Source organism: Battus philenor, unplaced genomic scaffold (genome assembly GCF_028537555.1).
Source record: "Battus philenor isolate CCGP_79_NKW_IND1 unplaced genomic scaffold, ilBatPhil1.0.hap1 SCAF_27, whole genome shotgun sequence".
Classification (NCBI taxonomy): Eukaryota; Metazoa; Arthropoda; class Insecta; order Lepidoptera; family Papilionidae; genus Battus; species Battus philenor.
In genome coordinates this window covers 11512087-11532110 of record NW_027181690.1, presented here as the reverse complement: position 1 = coordinate 11532110, position 20024 = coordinate 11512087, and the positions used below count along the sequence as shown (strand labels likewise).

At 35.1% G+C, this 20024-nt stretch overlaps 1 protein-coding gene across 1 annotated transcript in view; it reads left to right on the top strand.

Annotated features, from left to right (window-relative positions):
• LOC137925369 (orexin/Hypocretin receptor type 1-like) overlaps positions 1-18205 on the top strand; it is a 97313-nt gene extending 79108 nt beyond the window's left edge. The window contains exons 3-8 of the mRNA XM_068768799.1: positions 1287-1434; positions 4984-5125; positions 5550-5674; positions 10869-11022; positions 12046-12158; positions 16179-18205. Coding sequence (XP_068624900.1) covers positions 1287-1434; positions 4984-5125; positions 5550-5674; positions 10869-11022; positions 12046-12158; positions 16179-16516 — 1020 coding nt within the window. The 3' untranslated portion in view covers positions 16517-18205. The remainder of the gene's footprint in view (positions 1-1286; positions 1435-4983; positions 5126-5549; positions 5675-10868; positions 11023-12045; positions 12159-16178) is intronic.
• The last annotated feature ends 1819 nt before the right edge of the window (positions 18206-20024 follow it).

The window sequence follows — 20024 nt, the reverse complement described above, 5'->3', positions numbered from 1 at the left end:
TGTTTTTATTTGAGACAATAATCACACAATTTGGACTTTAAATACTTATGTATGAATTAATAGACTTATAAGAATCAGATATAAAGTAGGAATCTTAAAAACCATTTCAGACATAGGACGCCCACTGCTGGAAATGGTCCTCACACACAGATTTCCAATAGGAACGGATAAATACATCCAGCATTTTCCGATGATCTCAATAAAGTCGCCTTTCCACCCTATGTGTAGATATTCTATATAGTGCTTGACGGTGGAGTGCAGCCTCCCCGCTGTTACTTCAACTTGCATGTTGGCACTTTCGTTCATCTACGGAACTTCTCATTGCTGATTAGATCTCATAGAGGAAACTCGTGCATAGCTCTCTCAATAGCTCATTAGGCGACTGTGCGACCTTACCAATAAAGTTCAAAATGAGAGAGTCAGGAATAGAAAATAATGCGACAAGTGAGAATTATTAAGAAGCACGTAAGAAGAGCAATAAAATAAAAAAAGGAAAATCTGTCCCTATGAACCCAATGTAGGAGTTGTACAAGAGGTCCATAATAGTGGAGACCACTAAAAAAGTAATAGTATCATAAATCATCATCATCGACAACACACAAGTTGTGTAGATTCCTCTTTCTCTATTTTGTCAATAAAGTGATCATTCTTAAATATTGTTAATTTAGATTTTCCAGCAGTCTGCAGGCGCAGGAAGTTCACCCAGAAGGTGGTCAGATGACCTTCTTAAGTTCGTTGGGAAATGCTGAATGTTGACTGATTTTAACTGATCTTGTAGTTGTAACAATATATCTAACAGTAGACATTCTACTGTTGAAATAGTGATGACTGAACTCATTTTCATTTCCAATTTATTCATTCAAAGACTTATTACCGATTTTTCTAAAAACTGCACAACATGGACACATACGTATGTACAACTTTCGTAAAGAAACTAAAACTAAATTTTTTGTATTTAAGAGTTGATTAATCAATAAGATTATTTTTTCAAAAAGGAATATTTCATTGCTTGATTTAAATAAAGATCAAAAGTTTGTGTGCTACTATACCGTTAATGACTTTGTAGAAGACTACACAACTCAGAAGTTTCCCAGGATCGTTACTTTCCTAATGAGAGAGTTTTTATTGGGAATATAACGTGTTACATTCTCGCGTGTTTCCACTTTTAGCACCATTTAGCTACTCAATGTTCCTGTGGCCGCTTCACGTTTTAAGTTGTCGAGTTACTTGACAGTTAGTTACTTATGTTTTAAAGGTTGTATTGTAAAGTTAACGTTCGTTTGCAGTCGGTGTCGGTGACGGTGTCTGTGCTGACGCTCACCTTCATCTCGGTGGACCGCTGGTACGCCATCTGCTTTCCCCTCAAGTTCAAGTCGACCACCGGACGCGCGAAAACAGCGATCTTGATCATCTGGTTGCTGTCTTTACTATTCAGTAAGTCTACATTACTATCTTTCTCTCAATTCCAAGCCAAGAATATCTGACTTGTGAATTGAGAACTGATTGAGATTAGTAGTAGAACAGCTACACGTGTCCAAATAATTGTTTTACCACATTACCTAAATAGATTTAAATGAGTTGTTAGCCGCATTACACTGCACTGTGGTTTCAATTTTATAAAGTCGTGAAAACGAAATGACTAATGTGGTTGTGTGTGGTAGTGTTTTTAAAATACTATAATTTACATTATAATAACATACTCTCACTGAGAAGTATTTTATATTGATATAACTTAGTATTACAAAATATGGCGGTTACATCTTTTAGATCGGACTAATTGCTATTTTCCAAGATATTGAAACATCCACGACTAATACACTTACAGTGCCTTAAATAGATAAATACATACCACATTTGCTTTCAATTGAAGTATATTACAAAAAAACAATGATTTTATAAAAAATTAATAACATATTGTATAAAAATACTTTTTTTAGGCTATGATTATAGAGTTTATTATGCTTAAAGTCATCGGGCAGTCGCATTCTAATTAAAAAATTAAATTAATCGAACATACTTCAGAGTGTTCACTTTATAAAGGATGATAAGTGTAAAAAGTTTTAAGCTTAACAAATAATCTACGCCATCAACCCTTTTAAAGGTTTTACATTAATAATCAATCATCGTGTATTTATAAATACTTCACAACTTAGGCGACGTGATTAACAAAATAACTAGAAATAAATTAATATTGAATTTGTATGTGGTGTGGCGAGAGGTATGGCAGCGAAATCGCTCTACACCTGTTTACCAACCTTTTTTTTACCACGTCTTACCTTTAAATCCTTAAGCCCTCTTATGTAACGTATATCATTTTTTATATTAAAACGAAAAAGTTAAACTTGTATCGAGTCCATTTTAAATGCCTCCTTAACAATCAAATTGCCCACCTGTGGTGTTCAGGGCTCCGTTGGTAAAGGCTGTTCCACCCTGCTGATTTAAACATGTCTAGAGCGAGCACTTTTATCTTATTTTTGTAACTGACCTGAAGCAGTATAGGTAGGATCATTTAAAACAGTGATTCCCAAAGTGGTCTTTATCGACCCCTAGGGGTCTATGCCAACCTGCAAGGGGTCTACGTCAGCGAAAAAAAATTTGGGGGTCCATGAAATGAAAATGGGGGTCCACGATAGTAAATCTCAACACATACACTAATAGCACCTATTTACTTACATCATACTATATTATAATATATAAAACAGATTGAATTGACGCCAAATGTTGATAATTTTTTATTAAAGCATCAGATTCATACTTCTCACTAAAAATATTGACTTATTGCTTATGTTATTTTATTTATAGTTTATTTAATGTTACGTATATTTTACATAATGGATACAAAATTTTATTTTGGGTAGTTTTAATTTAAATTCAATTAATAAATGTATAAATTAACATGTGTTTTTACTTTAAGTTTTTAACACTAAACTTCACTACAGTTAAAAATTTACAGGAAATCAATATCAGGTAAGTAGGGGGTCTACCCAACACGGAAAAACATGGCAAGGGGTCTACGACACAAAAAAGTTTGGGGAACTCTGATTTGAAATGTCGTTAAGCAGAGAGAGGAGTCTAGTCGGTGAAGGTGACATATGCATTGCACCAATACATTGCAACGATAAGACCGACATCCATACGATAACTCCACTGTGTTTCGTTGCGTATTTCATTTAATAATATCAGGCAGTACCTTGAAGTTGAATAAGGAAGTGGTCGGCTTGACCGTATACTTAAAATCAAAAAGTACTCATGGATTTGTATAACTAATCTTCCTAGCTTAAAAAATTGTAAAAAAAGATCCAAAACTGAATAATCTCGGAGTCCAAAAACCAAGTCATTTCTTACAAACTAATTTGCGAAAGAAATTTGAAACAATAACGAAAGACAGGCAAATATTAATAATGTTTGTAAAAAAGGACTTCGAGAAATACATTAGTTAATACGTTATTACTTTTAAATTCTATTAAAGTTCTATCAAGACAAGATGAATTGGCTCTTCCAATTGAAACTTACGTAAACTTTAACTAGGTATATGATACTTTAGAACAAATAAAAACGTTGTGCTACAGATTAAATATTTTAGATCATAAGACAGCAAAAATAAATTATTCCTTACTATTCAAAGACAGCTGCTAAAGTAATCACTAAAAAAATCGGGAGTGATTTGCGGTAATCCATCCTAAGTAAGAAAAGGACCAATATTTAGCCACTTTATGCAGTGGTAGTCGTGCAACAAAGTGCACCGCCCGCCAGCCCGCTGATAAATGTGCATGCGGCAAATAATGCGAATTACACAACTGCCACCGTTAAATCACTCAACAGGTGTTTCACCCCTCAACGGGGCATCTTCAGGATTGTACAGTTATGTTACACCGATTAGTGCCAAACACAGAGATATAAGGAAAGGTTGAATCATGCAAGGATAAAGAATGTACTATTTTACAGCCTTTAGATGCCCACTGCAAGGCATAGGTCTCCCCAAAAGATATTTATAGGTCACGTACACCATAATCGCAACCATGTGCCAAATTCCTTGCAGTTGTCGTCTATAGGCTGAAACGTCGACGACATCAATGGGTGAATTACACCAAAGGGTATATTAAAGTTTTAGTGTAACCATAGTTCGTTAGTGTTAATATTGTAATGGATCATAACTGTCCGCTACCATAGCCTTGTTCCGTAACCAATTAAATCCTTCTTAAGAAAAAAATCAAATGACTAAAATGTAAGTATACTTTCAAACGCAATGGTGGTATTGTACGATTTTATTGCATTATTTAACTCGAAAGAACTACATGCTGATGGCTCAAATGCCGCAATTGAAACTTTTAAAATATTTTTTCAATGCATTCTTAATCTGATCTTATATAATATTTATTTAGGTATACCAGCAGTACACATAAATTAAAATTACATTAAAAGTTTCGTATAAATAATTGTTCTGATATGTATTCTATATATGACACAACAATTTACTTAATACATCATATCAGAGAGATCAGACCACATTAAAACAAGAGAAAAATTTAAGGGAAAAGTGATCGCATATAAAAAAACATCTGGCTTACGACTTAGACACCAGAGAGTTCTTAATTTGAAAATGTTTCCTCTTATCTGTTATGGATACAGTGAATTATTAACGTGGTTTCTAAATACTCTTTGAAAGCCGTGAAATATATCGAATAATATAAGCAAAGGTATTAGGAAGGTCTGAGCAAGGGCTATTGACAATTTGTAGTGAAGATAATAACTATTACAGTTTTAATGAAACTGCTGTAATGCACCTCAAAAAAGCACGGTTGGGGGTGGAAATAAAAGAGCATAAACGTCTCCAAGCGTTAACAGCTAACTGACGGAACGAAGCGACAGACATTTCCCCTCAGTACCCCCGAGTGTTTACCTAAGGCGCGGTACAGCAGTTTCGGTTGCACAATAACTGACCGGACATGGTTCAGCTAGTTATCTACATTTATGTTCATGCAGATATCCCCGAGTTCGTGGTGCTGCAGGTGCAGAAGAACATGCAGTTGCGGTTCAACGTGCAGTACTTCATGCAGTGCGCTTCCACGTGGTCAGATGAAAGTGACCTCAAGTGGCACATCATAAAGGCGCTTTTCCTTTACACGTACGCCACAATTTATAATTTATATTGCTTCAATTACTTCCTTGAAAGATCCAATTGAAATATCAGCTCCAGGACCTCGCTTATAGATTTACTATAGTACTGGTGTGAAGGTGCATGCAACCTTAAGGCAGTAGTAACCATCTGTTGTACGCTATGTGCACCTTCTGCCAATTCTGTTTTATAATTGGTTGATAAGCGTGGTTACTTTCGTAGGGATCTTGTCATTTCTGTTTCTGATATTTGAAATAGTTTGCTGCCCATCGTCCACATTTTATACTTAGCTGCCACTGACGGTAATCACTGAAAAAGGGGTGAAAAACTGTTTTTCTTCGCATTGGTAATTCTCGTACCTGCTAACATATAAATAACTTAAATAAATCATATGTCGTTCCTACTATAACATGTGTAACTTTAAATTTGACAGGTTTCCGCTGCTCCTGATGATGATCGCCTACTGCCAAATAGTGAGGGTGCTGTGGAGGTCCGATAATATTCCTGGACACACGGAATCCCATACACTCTGCTCAACTCCCAGCGGACAGAACAACTGTGAGTAACACGAATATATTGTAACAGGTGTTGCAAAAGTAATGTCATAAAGTGAACGTGTCTAGATTTTTACAAATAGCAAATGAACCCTTTTAAATCGTTGTTTAACATTATTCGCGTTGCCAGAACTACACTAAATATTAGACATAAATTTCTAAAAAATATATTAAAGCATCAAGAAAATTCAAATATCCGTCATCGAAATGTAAACGCATTAAACAATTTCTATTCGGAAATCTCGGAAATAACCTCGTAAATGAATAAGAAATTTTAGATAAAAACGTTTTGTAATGAAAACTACTGCGCTATTTTATAAACGATATGTGTACGAATTTATCTAAATTAATAAGCTTTGAAGGTGTGAATGTATAGCTCATTTGTTAGCTAAAAACTTTAGTTTCTCTACATATTTTAAATCACCTACAAGCGGAAATATAACTTGATATTATCACAGTATGTTTCACTAAAATAAATAATTTAAGCATTTACACCAGTAATTAATTATACTGTATAATTCATTTTAATAACTAAGGGAAATCCCAGACGAATTGGACAGCCCAGGTAAAGCGGCAGTTTTTCTGGTAATAGACTGTCGGTGTCAAAAGTCGCAATTACATGATGAGTGACCTAATTGGCTGACGCCATGATAGTTTAAACGTTAAAATTAATTGAATGCTTATATCGTAGTGCCAAAAACAATTTTTTTTGCATTTTTCCTTTAACTTTTGATAATATTTACATAACATTATTTTATTTTAATTATAAACATATAAGAATAATTGTTTGTATAAAAATTGTAACATGTTTTGACGTTTTTATCAAAACATTATTTTACACCGAGCCGGTATCATAAACTCGAGTAGTTTTAGGCGCTTTCCACGTTAGTTGACTGTGGATACATATCTGTTTTTAGTTTCATGATGATGTTTAAATACAAACCGAAGACAAAATGGATTTATTTATCAAAAAGCATGTATGTAAGAAAATAACAAATGATGTAAGAGGACTAAAAATAATCAAATCATTCGCTTAGAATAAAGTCACACTATATGATACTTAATGCATAAAACACTGTAAAATTTATGACAAAAATTGATAAATAAGAATGTCTTTACGAATAATAATACAACAAAAAAAATTAAAAATCCGTTTGCAAATGGAAAAACAAGTGATGATTTATTTTCTAGGTTTAAGAAACTTTATCATGAGATTGTGATACAATCACCAGAGCCTGTATAAGCGCGTATAAAGAGTTTTAATAGTAACTAATACATAATATATCCAATTCTTTGTGTGGTAAGTGTGCATGCGAAGACTGCAGGTCGTATATAGCGGCTAAGAAGTTATCTATCATAGCCGCCACTATGTTTAAATTGCACACTTCGCCCGTGAGGGAAATTCGGTTTGCACGGGTGGGTCAAGTAAAGCGGACTATGAACAGGCTTTTGTTTTTAATGATCACATGTAACAAAGGAAGGTCAGCCTTTATCTTGAGGTCGGAATAGATAGGAGAGTAGGAGAAGAAAGAGTCGTCTCCCTAATGGCCGTCGATAAATGTCGCCCTACATTTTTTAGGTTCTGCAAGAAATCGGTGCAGTAGACCTTCGACAGGAGTAAGAGTAAAGAAGAAAATTAAAGGTTCGGGCAACAACACAAAACAAAGTAAATAAAAATAATAAAAAGTTAAGTGTTGATGTAACTTAACAAATAAATAAAAGTTAATGAACAAATTAAAAATTGTGAAGTAAATTATTAATACAGAAAACGAAATAGAAAGATGCTGTAACTAAAACCAAATTTAAAATAGAATGTAGATGAGGAAAATAATGTGATGTGTGAATGAAGATCGAAATGGGTTAAATGAAAGTAGAAAGAAAAAATACAAATTCTGAAAAAAAAAAAATTAACCAGAAATTGCAACATTCAACAAAGCAAAGGCAATGACAGGCTCCCAAAAACGGGAGCCATTTATTAAAAAAAACCTAGTACAAGTGCAGAAATTAAACAGCTGGCATGATATCATTTTTTCCTCATTTTTCTTCAACGTGTGTCGGAATATTCCGGGAACTGCTGAAGACGTAGGTAGAAATGGTATTTTAAACATTTGAACTCGTGGTACATAAATCAATTAATTCCGGTACGGAACCAACAGATTTTTTTTGGGCGCGTAATTAATTGCATCCGTCCATTTCGCAAAAGAGCGGTAATGAAAATCAATTTATCAAAACCAATTTCACGCACTCTGGAATCGATCAGAATTTGACATGGGCGCTGAATAAAGGTTGACGCACAGTAAAACAATTTTTGCGGAGGCAGATGTGTTTACGTTGAAATCAATTACGAAGGCGTTTTTTTCGAATAAATCACATGACAACCGCAGCGCGAAGGGAATTCACGAAAGAGAATGTGGGAACACGCGTGGGCAGTAGCCTCCGTCAGATCGACTTCCGCTTGTTTACAATCGTCAATGTCATTCATTATTCTGCTCTAAACATTAACAAATATACAGGGTGATTGGTTACTGATGCAAAATCATTTAAGCGGTGAAAGCTCATTTGCTAGCAGGCTTTAAAACTTTTACACCTATTTCATTCTCGTTATCATCGTTTCAACCTATATACGCTCACTACAAGGTATAGACTACCCCCAAAGTCATATATGGAGGGATATTCTACACTCGCCATTCTTGGCAGGCAGATTGGCAATTGCAGTGTGGTATTATGGTACGCAGAGAACTGCAGCCCATCCTCTGGAAACTTGTTTGTTAGTAGAAACAATCCTAAATAATTAATATATAAAGTTTGAATTATATAAGATTGTGTCTTGAAAATCAAACCCGTGACCTACGATCGCAAGTCCCAGTTCTCTGCCACTGAGCTACCACAGCTCGTTTTATTTATTCTATTAAAATGTTATACTCTAACCGTGAGTTCAGTAAAAAGTCTCCAGGGAAAAATAGTAAACATAGATTAATTTTAATACATAATTATCTGAATTTCGAAAACGCATTTTCATAATATCAATACGTGATTTCTGAAAGCATTGATTTTTGGATAAGGTGTACCATATAATAATTGACAGCAAATAGGTTCACATTCACCAGTTTAAAGCGTTCCCACCTATAACAAATCATCCTGTATATTTTGTACTAATAAACTGACATCTTTTTAAACAAATTACAAAAACAAACTGACATTTGTGTAGATATAAGAACAGTACAAAATTAGTTGAACCGTTTTCAAATTTTGATTTTAAAGATCAAACTAGCTTTGCTTTATCTGGCGCAGAAAAAGTCTATTCCATTTCTTAAAAAGTGTATCATGATCACCAAATTAGTAATAAAGATGTTGGTAAAGAACTAGACAGTGATAAACTAACAATTGAGATATCTTTAAAAAAAGTCTAGATATATAAAAATGTATACATTGCTAACAGGGTTGATTATGAACTCTTCATTCTTCTTTAAAGTTCAAGATTTAAGAATTCATTAGTTCTTATGAGATTTATCACAATACGTGTCCATCTATTTCATCAGAGCAATAAGGAAGCTAAACACTGCGATTGAATTTTTCAACCTTTACCTATAACAAACCATTTAAAAAGATACTGACAATGTATTAGTTTTAGCTGTTTCTTTTTCTGGTTTTAAACCGATAGGCGCCCAAAACAAGGCATAAGTTTCCTGCAAAGGTCGCCACGATGAACAGTTCAGCGCTGCCCACATCAAGTGATTCCCGTGATCTTAATTATGCCGTTGGCCGTCGTTGTCGCCACTTGATATCTTTCAAGAGCTATGTGCCCACTTCACTTTCCTCTTAAGAATCTAACCATCAGTGATATAATATAGTCTAAATTAAAACAAAAATTGACATAGTATGACTTCCTCTCTTACTGTAGAGAAATAATTAAAAAAGCAACACAAGAAAACCAAAGCTAAATAATATTAATAAAAATGTAAATAAAAAAATAAGTAATAATAGTAAATTGTAATTAAATAGAATTATACAGCTTAAGTGTATGTAACAAATGTAAAACAAAAGTATGTAAATAACAGAAATAAAATAAATAAAATACTATTGTATAATGAGAGAGGAATGGAAGGTCACAGAGCGAAAGAGAATGAAAGAAGAAATGTGGAATGAACACCGAATGAAAGAACATAGGATGCATAAATGAAGAGAGCGAAAATAAAAAAAGATTCCACACTAGATAGGGGGTACGAGAGGCTCCCAATAGCGGGGGCCATAAAAAAAACATAGTCTAAATAATTATATTATATATGTACGAAATACACTAAACATATTTTTCCAACTATTTTTATCTTTGATGGAGGCCTTGCAGTAAGCGTTTATCGGTTGATATAATGACGACGATGAGGTTTAACTTGATTTTTATCACTGTATATCTCCCCAAAATAAATAGATAAACAGTATGGCGGTCAGTATAAATAGCAAAAGTACATTTTATAACACTACACGACCGTGGTGAACACTTTTAAGTAAGAATGCAAAACTGTCAATGTTTTTGTAATATTCAGCTAAACTTCATCTGATCGACGAAGGCTGATTTCACTACTCCTGACTGTGATTTAAACATAGATTAAAAAACTCTTGGCTCTTTGTATTTTTAGCATATTTTTTTAATTAATTTTTTTTTTAATTTTGTAATTCGTAATTTGATTTTTAACAAAATCCGTTATATCTCCTATAAAATGAAAGAAAAACCAAAAGACTGGAGTTACCACTCTACTACCCACCACGGGGCACCTTCAGGAGTTATGTTACACCGATTAGTGCCAAACACAGAGTCAATGTTTGGCAATGTTTGAGTGAAACACGTGTTGAGTGATTTGACGGTGGCAGTTGTGTAGTTCGCATTGTTTGCCGCATACGCATTTATCAGGGGGCTGGCGGGCGGCGCAATTTGTTACACGACTACTACTGCATGTGCGGAAGTGGCTAAATACGAGTATTGGTCCTTTTCTTACTTAGGATGGACTTCCGCAAGGTAACGCCTGATTCCATTAAATACAAATATTTTAGATTATATAAGAGATGGAAAGCTACCAATCATTCGTCTGTTCAACGACAGACAATTTTGCCATCATTAACTATTGAAACAATAGCACAAGCCTAATTATAGCCAAACATATTTTAAATAAATTTAAATAATATATAATATAACATTTGTTCAGGGTTAGCTAACAGGCGCACAACGCCATCTATCCACGCTAACGCGTCAACCGAAGGTCAACTCCGGTCACGTAGGAAAGCTGCTAAAATGCTCGTGGCTGTTGTAATGATGTTCGCCGTGTGCTACTTCCCGGTCCATCTACTCTCCGTGCTGAGGTAAACCTCCATCATCATCATCATCATCATAGGACTTCCACTGCATGATGTAAGAATTCTCCATAGATTTCTATACAACCAGCAACGAAGAGCCAACAAGAGTATATACACAGCTCAGGGCATTGGTAAATTTAAATGTCAATAGGCATGCCATATAGCGAGCAGAATAAATAATCCCTGGATCCTTAAGGTTCTGTAGTGAAACATAAGACGTCGGCCCACATAGTGGAGCTTATTAAAGTAGTAGGCAGGTGCTAGAAGTAGGCTCTGTATCCAGCCCCTCTGCAGCGACTTGGCAAGAACCAGTTCTTAGGCAAATTCAGATAATTGTGGTCTGTTGGTCTCATCTGCAAGCTCATAGTCGCTCAACGAACCATGAAAAGGCCAGGTTTTTTTTAAGAGATCAAATCAAGAATAAGGAAATTAACGATGTGAATTTGTATGTCTCATTGAGAAGTCAAGTCATAAAATATATTTAATTGAGAGCGCAAGACGACTAAGGGTCGTGGATACTTCTCGCAATTAGAGGTCCAATGCTGGGTAAGTAGTACATAGAGCTGTAAAGCTCTAAGATAGTAATAGGCGAGTATGATGCGGACACGAAGGAGTACGTCCTCGAGTTATATGAATGCGGCGACTAAGCTCAGGTGTCAGGCTGGGCGTGCGCAAGCAAAAATGCTCCCGCTTCTTGTGAGGGTACATTGAGTACAGTCAATGTCTACGATAACTTATTTTTCATTAACTTTACAATAGGCAAAAGTAACATAAAATAAATGCTGGACGCGTATTGGTAAGTTGGAGTGGAAATGGGTAGGCCATAGGCGCCTTAAAGTTCTGGACTGAAGATCACGAATCGACAAGTTCTAAAGGAAAACTCCGAGTGAGGTTTATGACCAGTAGACCTCTAACGATTGAAATAATGATGACGATGTTAGATATTACCTGATCCGTTCTTGGAACAATCTGAGAAATCTAGAAGTATCTAGAAGATAAACACATGGCTGAATATAAGGTGATCGGCAGGGTGGCGTACGACGTACAGCAGAGCGATGTCATGACCTGCATCGCCCTCGTGTCGCACGTGCTGTGCTACGCGAATTCGGCGGTCAATCCTCTCATATACAACTTCATGAGCGGTAAGTACAACTACGTGATTGATTATAAATCTAAAAGTAAAAAAGGACCAATATTTAGCCACTTCCGCACATGCAGTGGTAGTCGTGCAACAAAGTGCACCGCCCGCCAGCCCGCTGATAAATGCGTATCCGGCAAACAATACGAATTACACAACTACCAACGTTAAATCACTCAACACGTGTTTCACCCCTCCACAGGGCATTTTCAGGAGTTATGTTACACCGATTAGTGCCAAAAGTCACTCTGTGTTTTCATGTGCGGAAGTGGCTAAATATTGGTCCTTTTCTTACTTAGGATGGACTTCCGAAGCTTTAAAGGGATAAGATGTACCCTCTATCCCAAAATCAACGGTTTTAGAAATAATTAATAACTTATGACGTACGCCGTTAACAACTCCTGAAGATCGGCTGGTTATATTCGATTGGCGCTGGATGCTGAAGAAGCTGTAAAAGCCAAAACGGCTAGTTTTGGCTTTTACAGCTTCTTCGTACTCATGGCACGTTTGAAATTCGCATGTGTAGCATTCGCTCACTCATCAGAAAACCTATTGAATGAACTAAAGGTTATCCTAAATAAATTCACCTGTATATCCACTGGTGGTATCAAAGGAACATTGATTTACACAGTGACCTCGAGCTACCAACACTCGCGGATTGTTTCTGCGAAACATTGTCATTTTATTCCGATTAGGCAATTTCGGCTACGAACCCGATCCTGCTACGATTCGAAGGTATCGACCCCGTCATATGCTCAAAGGCGCTGCACTCGTGTTCCTGGGCGATGCACGCACCAGCGACTCCAAGAAATCTTTTCCCAGCTCCGATATATATTCAGCTTAAATGTCTTCGAAGGAAAGGATCACACCTTTCTCCGAAAACCGAATAGATATCAATTCGTCAATACAATACATCAGTCGACGGATCTGTCGTACATATTTTTTTAACTTACTAGCTAGTGGATTTCGAATCCAGTCCGTAGAAACTGTAAAAGCCAAAACGACTAACAGCGTCCAACACCAATCGAATATAGTCTAGAAAATAAAATCACACCCAATCGAATCGTCTTTTCTTAAACACGCAACACTAAAAACGTAATGAAAAATATAGTAAGAAAAGGCGTTTTTAAAATTATGATTACAATATATTAAAATATAAATTATTTACTGTTTATTCCTGTAGATATTGTATTATCAGAATTTATTTTAAAACTGTATGGTATTACATTGCTGTTACATGTAATCTCTGAGTAATCAATTTAATAGTTTTTAAATAATAATGCTTTAAAATTAATTGCTCTAACTATTGTATTAAAATATTTCTGTACGATTTTTCTCTGTTCATGTGTTTGGAACACTCTTAGATATATTATAAGTCAAGGAATGCTAATATATAGAATCTCAATTTGATTCTCTTATCTCTTCTACTATTCTTCTCATGTCTCATTCTATCTTTTAGCAAGACTCATCTTAATAGATCTAAATTTCGATTACACAATCCATCACATGTTTCTCCATTACATTATTATTAAAACTTACTTCTGTTATTTTTATACCTGTAAACAGAGTGTCTGTTTGTAATATTAATATAACTGGTTTTACTACATTCATATATATATATATTTATACATGTAAATGAATAATATTTTTTATTTTTAATCTTGTCTGTCTGTTTATTCCGGCTAATCTCTTAAATGGAATGAAGCTGATGTAATAACGTGTAACTTATGCTATTTATTTAAAAAAATTCTTAAACGAAGAAAGAAACTAAATAATATTTTTCTTAAATAACACAAGGACGATTTTGCAGGCATAGCCAGTATATTAATATTAATCTATTTAATTATAAATAAACTTCACGGCACAGCTACTGCTTAAATAATATTTGACATTTAATGTAAATAAAAATAAATCAATAAATAAAAATTTAAATAAAAAAATGATTTATATATTATCAAATTTAAGAGAATATTAATACGTATAATATACAGGCACTACAAACTTGATAGTACTAGAAATTATTCGCAACGGAATAAAAAATAATGCTACAAATATCACTTTAATGTGAAATCAATTAAAATTAAATATCAAGTTAAACAATTAATTTTATGATAGATTAATAGGTCAGTATTTATGTTGTACATATAATGCAACTGTTGGGGCTTCGTCTTCTTTAGGATGGTGTCTCGGGTAGGTTCTAACTGGTACATTATAAACTTACAAGAACAACTGCACTCGTCATGGATCGTGTCATTGGATTCGAAATCTCATCGATAAATGGTAATGGCAGTTGACCGGCCAACCCTAGCGCGACTCCCACGCGATTCCCACGCTATTCCCTCGTGACTCCCGCGCTATTCCCGCGTGACTCCCGCGCTATTCTCGCGTTACTCCCACGCTATTGCCGCGCTATTCTCACACAACTCCCGCGCGACTCCTGCGCTACTTCCGCGCCCCTCCATGCCCCTTTACGTACTACGTACGCTAACACCACTCTTAGCCACCTTAGGAGTAAGAAGATGATGGAAGAAAGGCGAGGAAAGAAAGATGGTATAAAATAGCAAAACGAAAGATATTGTGAAGGACAAAAGTAAAGAATGAAAGATATTATGACGCGTGAAGGAGAGTGTAAATAAAGAAAAGACTAAAAAACTTATTGAACAATAAAGTCCCTGATCCCAAAAAGTTAAGGTACGAGAGGCCCCCAATAGCGGGGGCCTCTCGTACCCCTAACTTCTCCTCCTCGTCCCTCGGAACCTCCTCTCGCGGGGCCGTTAAAAAAAACACCACTCTTAAACGACAATAATGCACGAACTGTCGAACATGCGAGGTGAAGTAAAAGCCAAGCAGTTTCAATTAAAATATACTATTTTTAAAATAGTTCTACATGGTAATACAATTATTATAAGAAGACAAAAGATATTGTTTGTATAGATATATACTTACATATATAAATACTAGATGTTTTTTTATATTTAAATGATACGATATTTAAATTTATGTACTGTGTACAAAAAAATCAAATTTACACGAAAATTTTTACCATAAAATTATTTATTCATCGCGACTGTTTTGTTGGCAACAGCCAAGCGCGTCGTCTTTTTCAAATTAAGTCGGATTACTTATGCATAACTTGACCCAAACAAGCGTTTGTGTGTCACGTGTTTATTTTCTTTTAAAAATTCGTCACATAAATATTTTGCTTACAGGATTTCCTGGGTTTTCAGGTTAGTATGGCCCTGACCGGAATTAATATCACGCGACACTCTCCCCTATTTAATTTTTGTAGCATGCGGTTGATGTTTGAGTTTCGAACAACGATTTAACGCCAGGCCACTCGAAATAAAAAACAATTCCAGCTGTCAAAGTCACGTGCTGATGGCAGCATAAATATTGCACACGCTGTCAATCATTTTTCCAATTGAGTTCAAAATGTCGATAAAAGTGTTACAAAAATAAAATTTACTACTTTATTGAAACGCAATACAAGTAGAATTATAATAAATAGTACACAAGCACATTTGAAAGGCATTACAATACATGAAGATTCACTTTTATGATTACTGCACGATTATCAAAATTTATATTTACGTATACAGAATTCACATTTACATTCTTCTTTTTAATTTAATATCACTCGCCCGAGATTTTTTTGGATATGATAAGAATCTATAATTTGATTAAAAAAATATATCCATTTAAATCTTGGAAAATTGTTTTTACCCTCCTGGCATTTGTTTCTGCTTAATTAAATATCTTTTGTAGAAAATCATCAGCAATTACTCCCAACGCATGATATACAAAATGCATTTATAAAATATCAATTATTCATCTACAAATTTTGGGTCCTGTACCTTTGTAAACCTATTTTTTTATTTTTAGCACATGTTTTTTGACTAAATGGATACACGAAAATTAGAATTATTATTTTTTTCATATTATTCACCCTTCCTTTTCCACTAAATGTACACAAATTCTACCTAAACTTTCCGTTACGTCTATCTTAAACATGTTATTGTTACAGGAAAATTCCGGCGAGAATTCCACAGATCATACTTCAAATGCTTCTGCTGTTGCTACAACCCCACCGCTGCTAACCAGAACGGAACTTCTTTCGCTCCGATTGGCAGCTCCAGAACTGGAACCACTCGGACGGTTGTCAGAAGAAACGACTCCTGCGTTAGCTACCGACTCACACATCTATCTCCATCCAACCATCACAGCATCCACAGGGACTGTGGGAGGAATACCAACACTTCGTTCATCGAGCACGCGAATGGGAACCGTCGTCCGAAAATCAGAGACGATTCTCTTAGTGAGTCCACCAAGTTCACCTTAGCAACCGACGTCGCCAGAGATTGACATTTGGGTAAAGATAACTTCCTCGTCACCTACAACAGCGAACTGATGAACCGCGACGGAATCGAAAGCTACATCGCCAGGAGCACAAACAGTATCGACTGTAAGCCTTATTACGATTGCTTCAAAGTTGGTCCAAGTGGCGATCTGGGAACGCTATCGGACAAGACGGTCACCGACGACACGCGCAGCGACAGCCACGCGGACTACAGGCCGCACGGTGACGAATGGCACGAACTCTGCAGGGTTGATAACGAAACTAGAAACGGGTTTAAATTTAAATTTAATCGCAGCTTAAACAGCTGTCAAATTAAGGATAAAAAGAAGTTCGATATGACTTATTAGATTGAATGTAAATATAATAAATTAGATGTCTATATTAAGAGGCGCGTTGAGACGGAAAAGGTCTTATAAATCTAGTTATTTATTTTCGTAAACCTAGATCTTAACGAATAACTTATTATTATCATAAATATAATGTAAGTGGACGTTGTTAAAACCAGTCACAAACACAATGGAGCTTAACGAATTGTAAAGGATCAACGCTCGTTATTAGATGCAGTTCTTTCGGATTTACTTCGGTGTAAACAAAACTTCCATTAAATTAATTACGTCACGTTCTCATTGTATATAAAGTAAGGTAAATCGACTCGTGCTCTTACGTGAGTAACTTCGAGGACTTATTCTATCTCGGTTACAAAGTATCCTGTTAGTTATGTCATCAGATGTATAGTTTAAGGTTTAGCTGATAATTCTTCGTTGTATAAATTGAAACTTAATTTATTTTACTAAAATTATTTCACTTTAATTTATTATTAAAATTAATTACCGATAAATAGATTTACTACATATTTAATAAAAGATTGATCTCAAGCTATCATCTTTGCCTTTTCAAAGAACATCATCAACATACACCTTATATTTAGTTAATGCAGTGTCATAAATATCTTTTACAACCCGAAGAAAGCTAAAATCTAGGCTGTAGAATTGTTTAGGTCTTCTCTGGAAACATCAAATTTAAATTCAAATTGTTTGTGACTTAGACTAACATTGAAGATTGTAATTCTTCTTCGTCGTTTCGTCAAGACTAAGGTTAGTCGTAACTAAACAAATCAGTTTCCGCTACTAGATTTTTCAGGCTTTTCATTACGGTTATGAAAGTTGTGAGGAGCTGTGTGAAGTAAATTTCATTGGTCACCCACTTGCTGACGTGCTGGTCTTTTACCTCCTACTTTGCCGTCAAATATAAGCTTCCTGCTCCAGATTTTCATAGCACCAACATGCAATTTGGCCGCAGTACTTGATGATTCTATGGAGACAAACTGTGATAGTCTGGTTCTTATTTTAGCTCTTTCACGATAAATAAAATAGTGCAACTCGTTGTCAACGGGATACCTACCATTCGGTGGCAATAACACATCTCTAATGCATCTATCATTTGCCTTATATTATTATCAACCGTGATGCGGGTGCTCTTGGGTCGCTTCGTAGTGTGTTCGTCTTATCGACTTCAGAGCTTGTTTTATCTTCTAATAAATATCTAATATAATAGCTTTTTAAAGGTCTGGATCATAACGAAAATTCAAGCAAATTTAATTCAGCATTTTCTCGCTTGAAGCCCAATAAATCTGTTAATGCCAACAGACAAATTGTATTTGCTGATACAAATTTAAAAATTCTTTATTTAACATACGATTGAAATATCTCATTACAAATCTACTTCTTGTATAGGTGAAATACTTCAGAGCTGAGAAGATTAGGCAAAAAAACTCAGCAAGAGAGTATATATTTTTAATAACATATAGACATAAATAGATATATGTAACAAAAATTCAATCATCATTCCCAAGGAATGCTATTTTCTATGAAGTTATTTACGGTATTGTAAATCTCAGTACATATACATTCATTGACAACTTATTTAATCTGATAATGGAATCTTTTTAAATGTTATATGTGATCCTTTTGTAAAAGCATATACATTGACAGACAGATTGGTTAACTCGATAAAGTCTTGGGTACACAGAATTTATTTTTGCTTCCTTTATTTATATTGTGTATGTCACAGCCCCTGTCAAACCATAAGTAAATAAAAACTGTCAGGATCGTTGACAGCAGGCGTCTCGATTGTATTTCAGTTGAGGATACACTATCCTCATCAGAGGCTCAGTTAATTTTAATCGAGGTAATGTGTTGCTTTGAAATTGAAGCTAGTTCATTACGGCTATGATGTTGGTAAACGGGGGTCGGCAGGCGAGCAGGAAATACCTTGTTTACGGTAAACACGATCCCCGCTGCTTCGTTAGCGACTAATAATGGCCACTCGTCTATTTGTAGCCGTCGTGTTGCAAGATTGCGTTATTCGAGTGCAATTATTCCTCCTTCAACTTTTTAAACCAATACCTCTTCAGATATTTAACTATCAGCATCATCTGTATCTAAATCTGCTTCATCTATTTTATTTTCTTCTAACTTAACATTATCAATTTCACTTCTTTTTAATTTAGTCGCATTCAATAACTTTATTTCTGGTTCTTTTACAATATAATCTTCAATTTTTATAATATTAACTGATATATTAAAACTTCTATGAGACCAAATATTGTAAATATGTACTATCGTATTTTCATGTTATGTAACATATTATATGTCTATATTGATCTATACATTAACTATTTAAGTATAATGAAATAGGTTAATTTGATTAAAACGCAACATTAAATATAATAAATTTCGGGTAATGGGTAAATGTAAGTAATTGTCATAAAGTTCTCAACAATTATAAATGCTATTGGCAAAACAGTTACAAGTTATACTTTTGAGGTTCAATTTTTTTTCTGGAAAATCATTGTCAATTAGTTTCAGATCAACTTTATCTTTAACATCAATTGTTTGGGCTCATCTGATTTAGTTTTATGTATTGGTGCATTCATATATAGTAATATTATTGATAGAACATTGATCAAGATCATGGAAACGTTCTGTTTCAATGACTAATGAACTGTGGAGAGGGCTATTCTTCGAATTTCTCTACGAAGTAGGATCAGGAATTAGGATATCCGTCGATGCTAACATAGTCCAAGGAGTAGGCAAGCTGAAGCTGAAGTGGAAAGGTCACATACCGCGCAGAACAGAAGGCCGCTGGGGCCTAAAGGATTTGAAACGTGTCCCATGCAACAGCAAACGTATCGTAGAGTGTCCTTTTCAAGTTCACAAAGTCAACAAATGACGATATCTGATACTGACCATTTTCTATCGGTCTAATTGCAAATCATGGATTAATTGAAAGAGGCTTGCATCCAGCGTTCGCCTAGGAAATGAGTTGCTAGTATATTGCCTTATCCGGCTACAAGATTGTCGATCTCCCCGAAGTCCTTTCCCGCGCTTACCGGTTTGTAGTTTTCACTCCAAAACCTTAAATTGTAGCGGCAATCTATTCTGCGCACTAGAAAGCCTATACACTGACACTTCACCTAGCTAACCTAGTAAACAAAGTCTATTACTACGGATA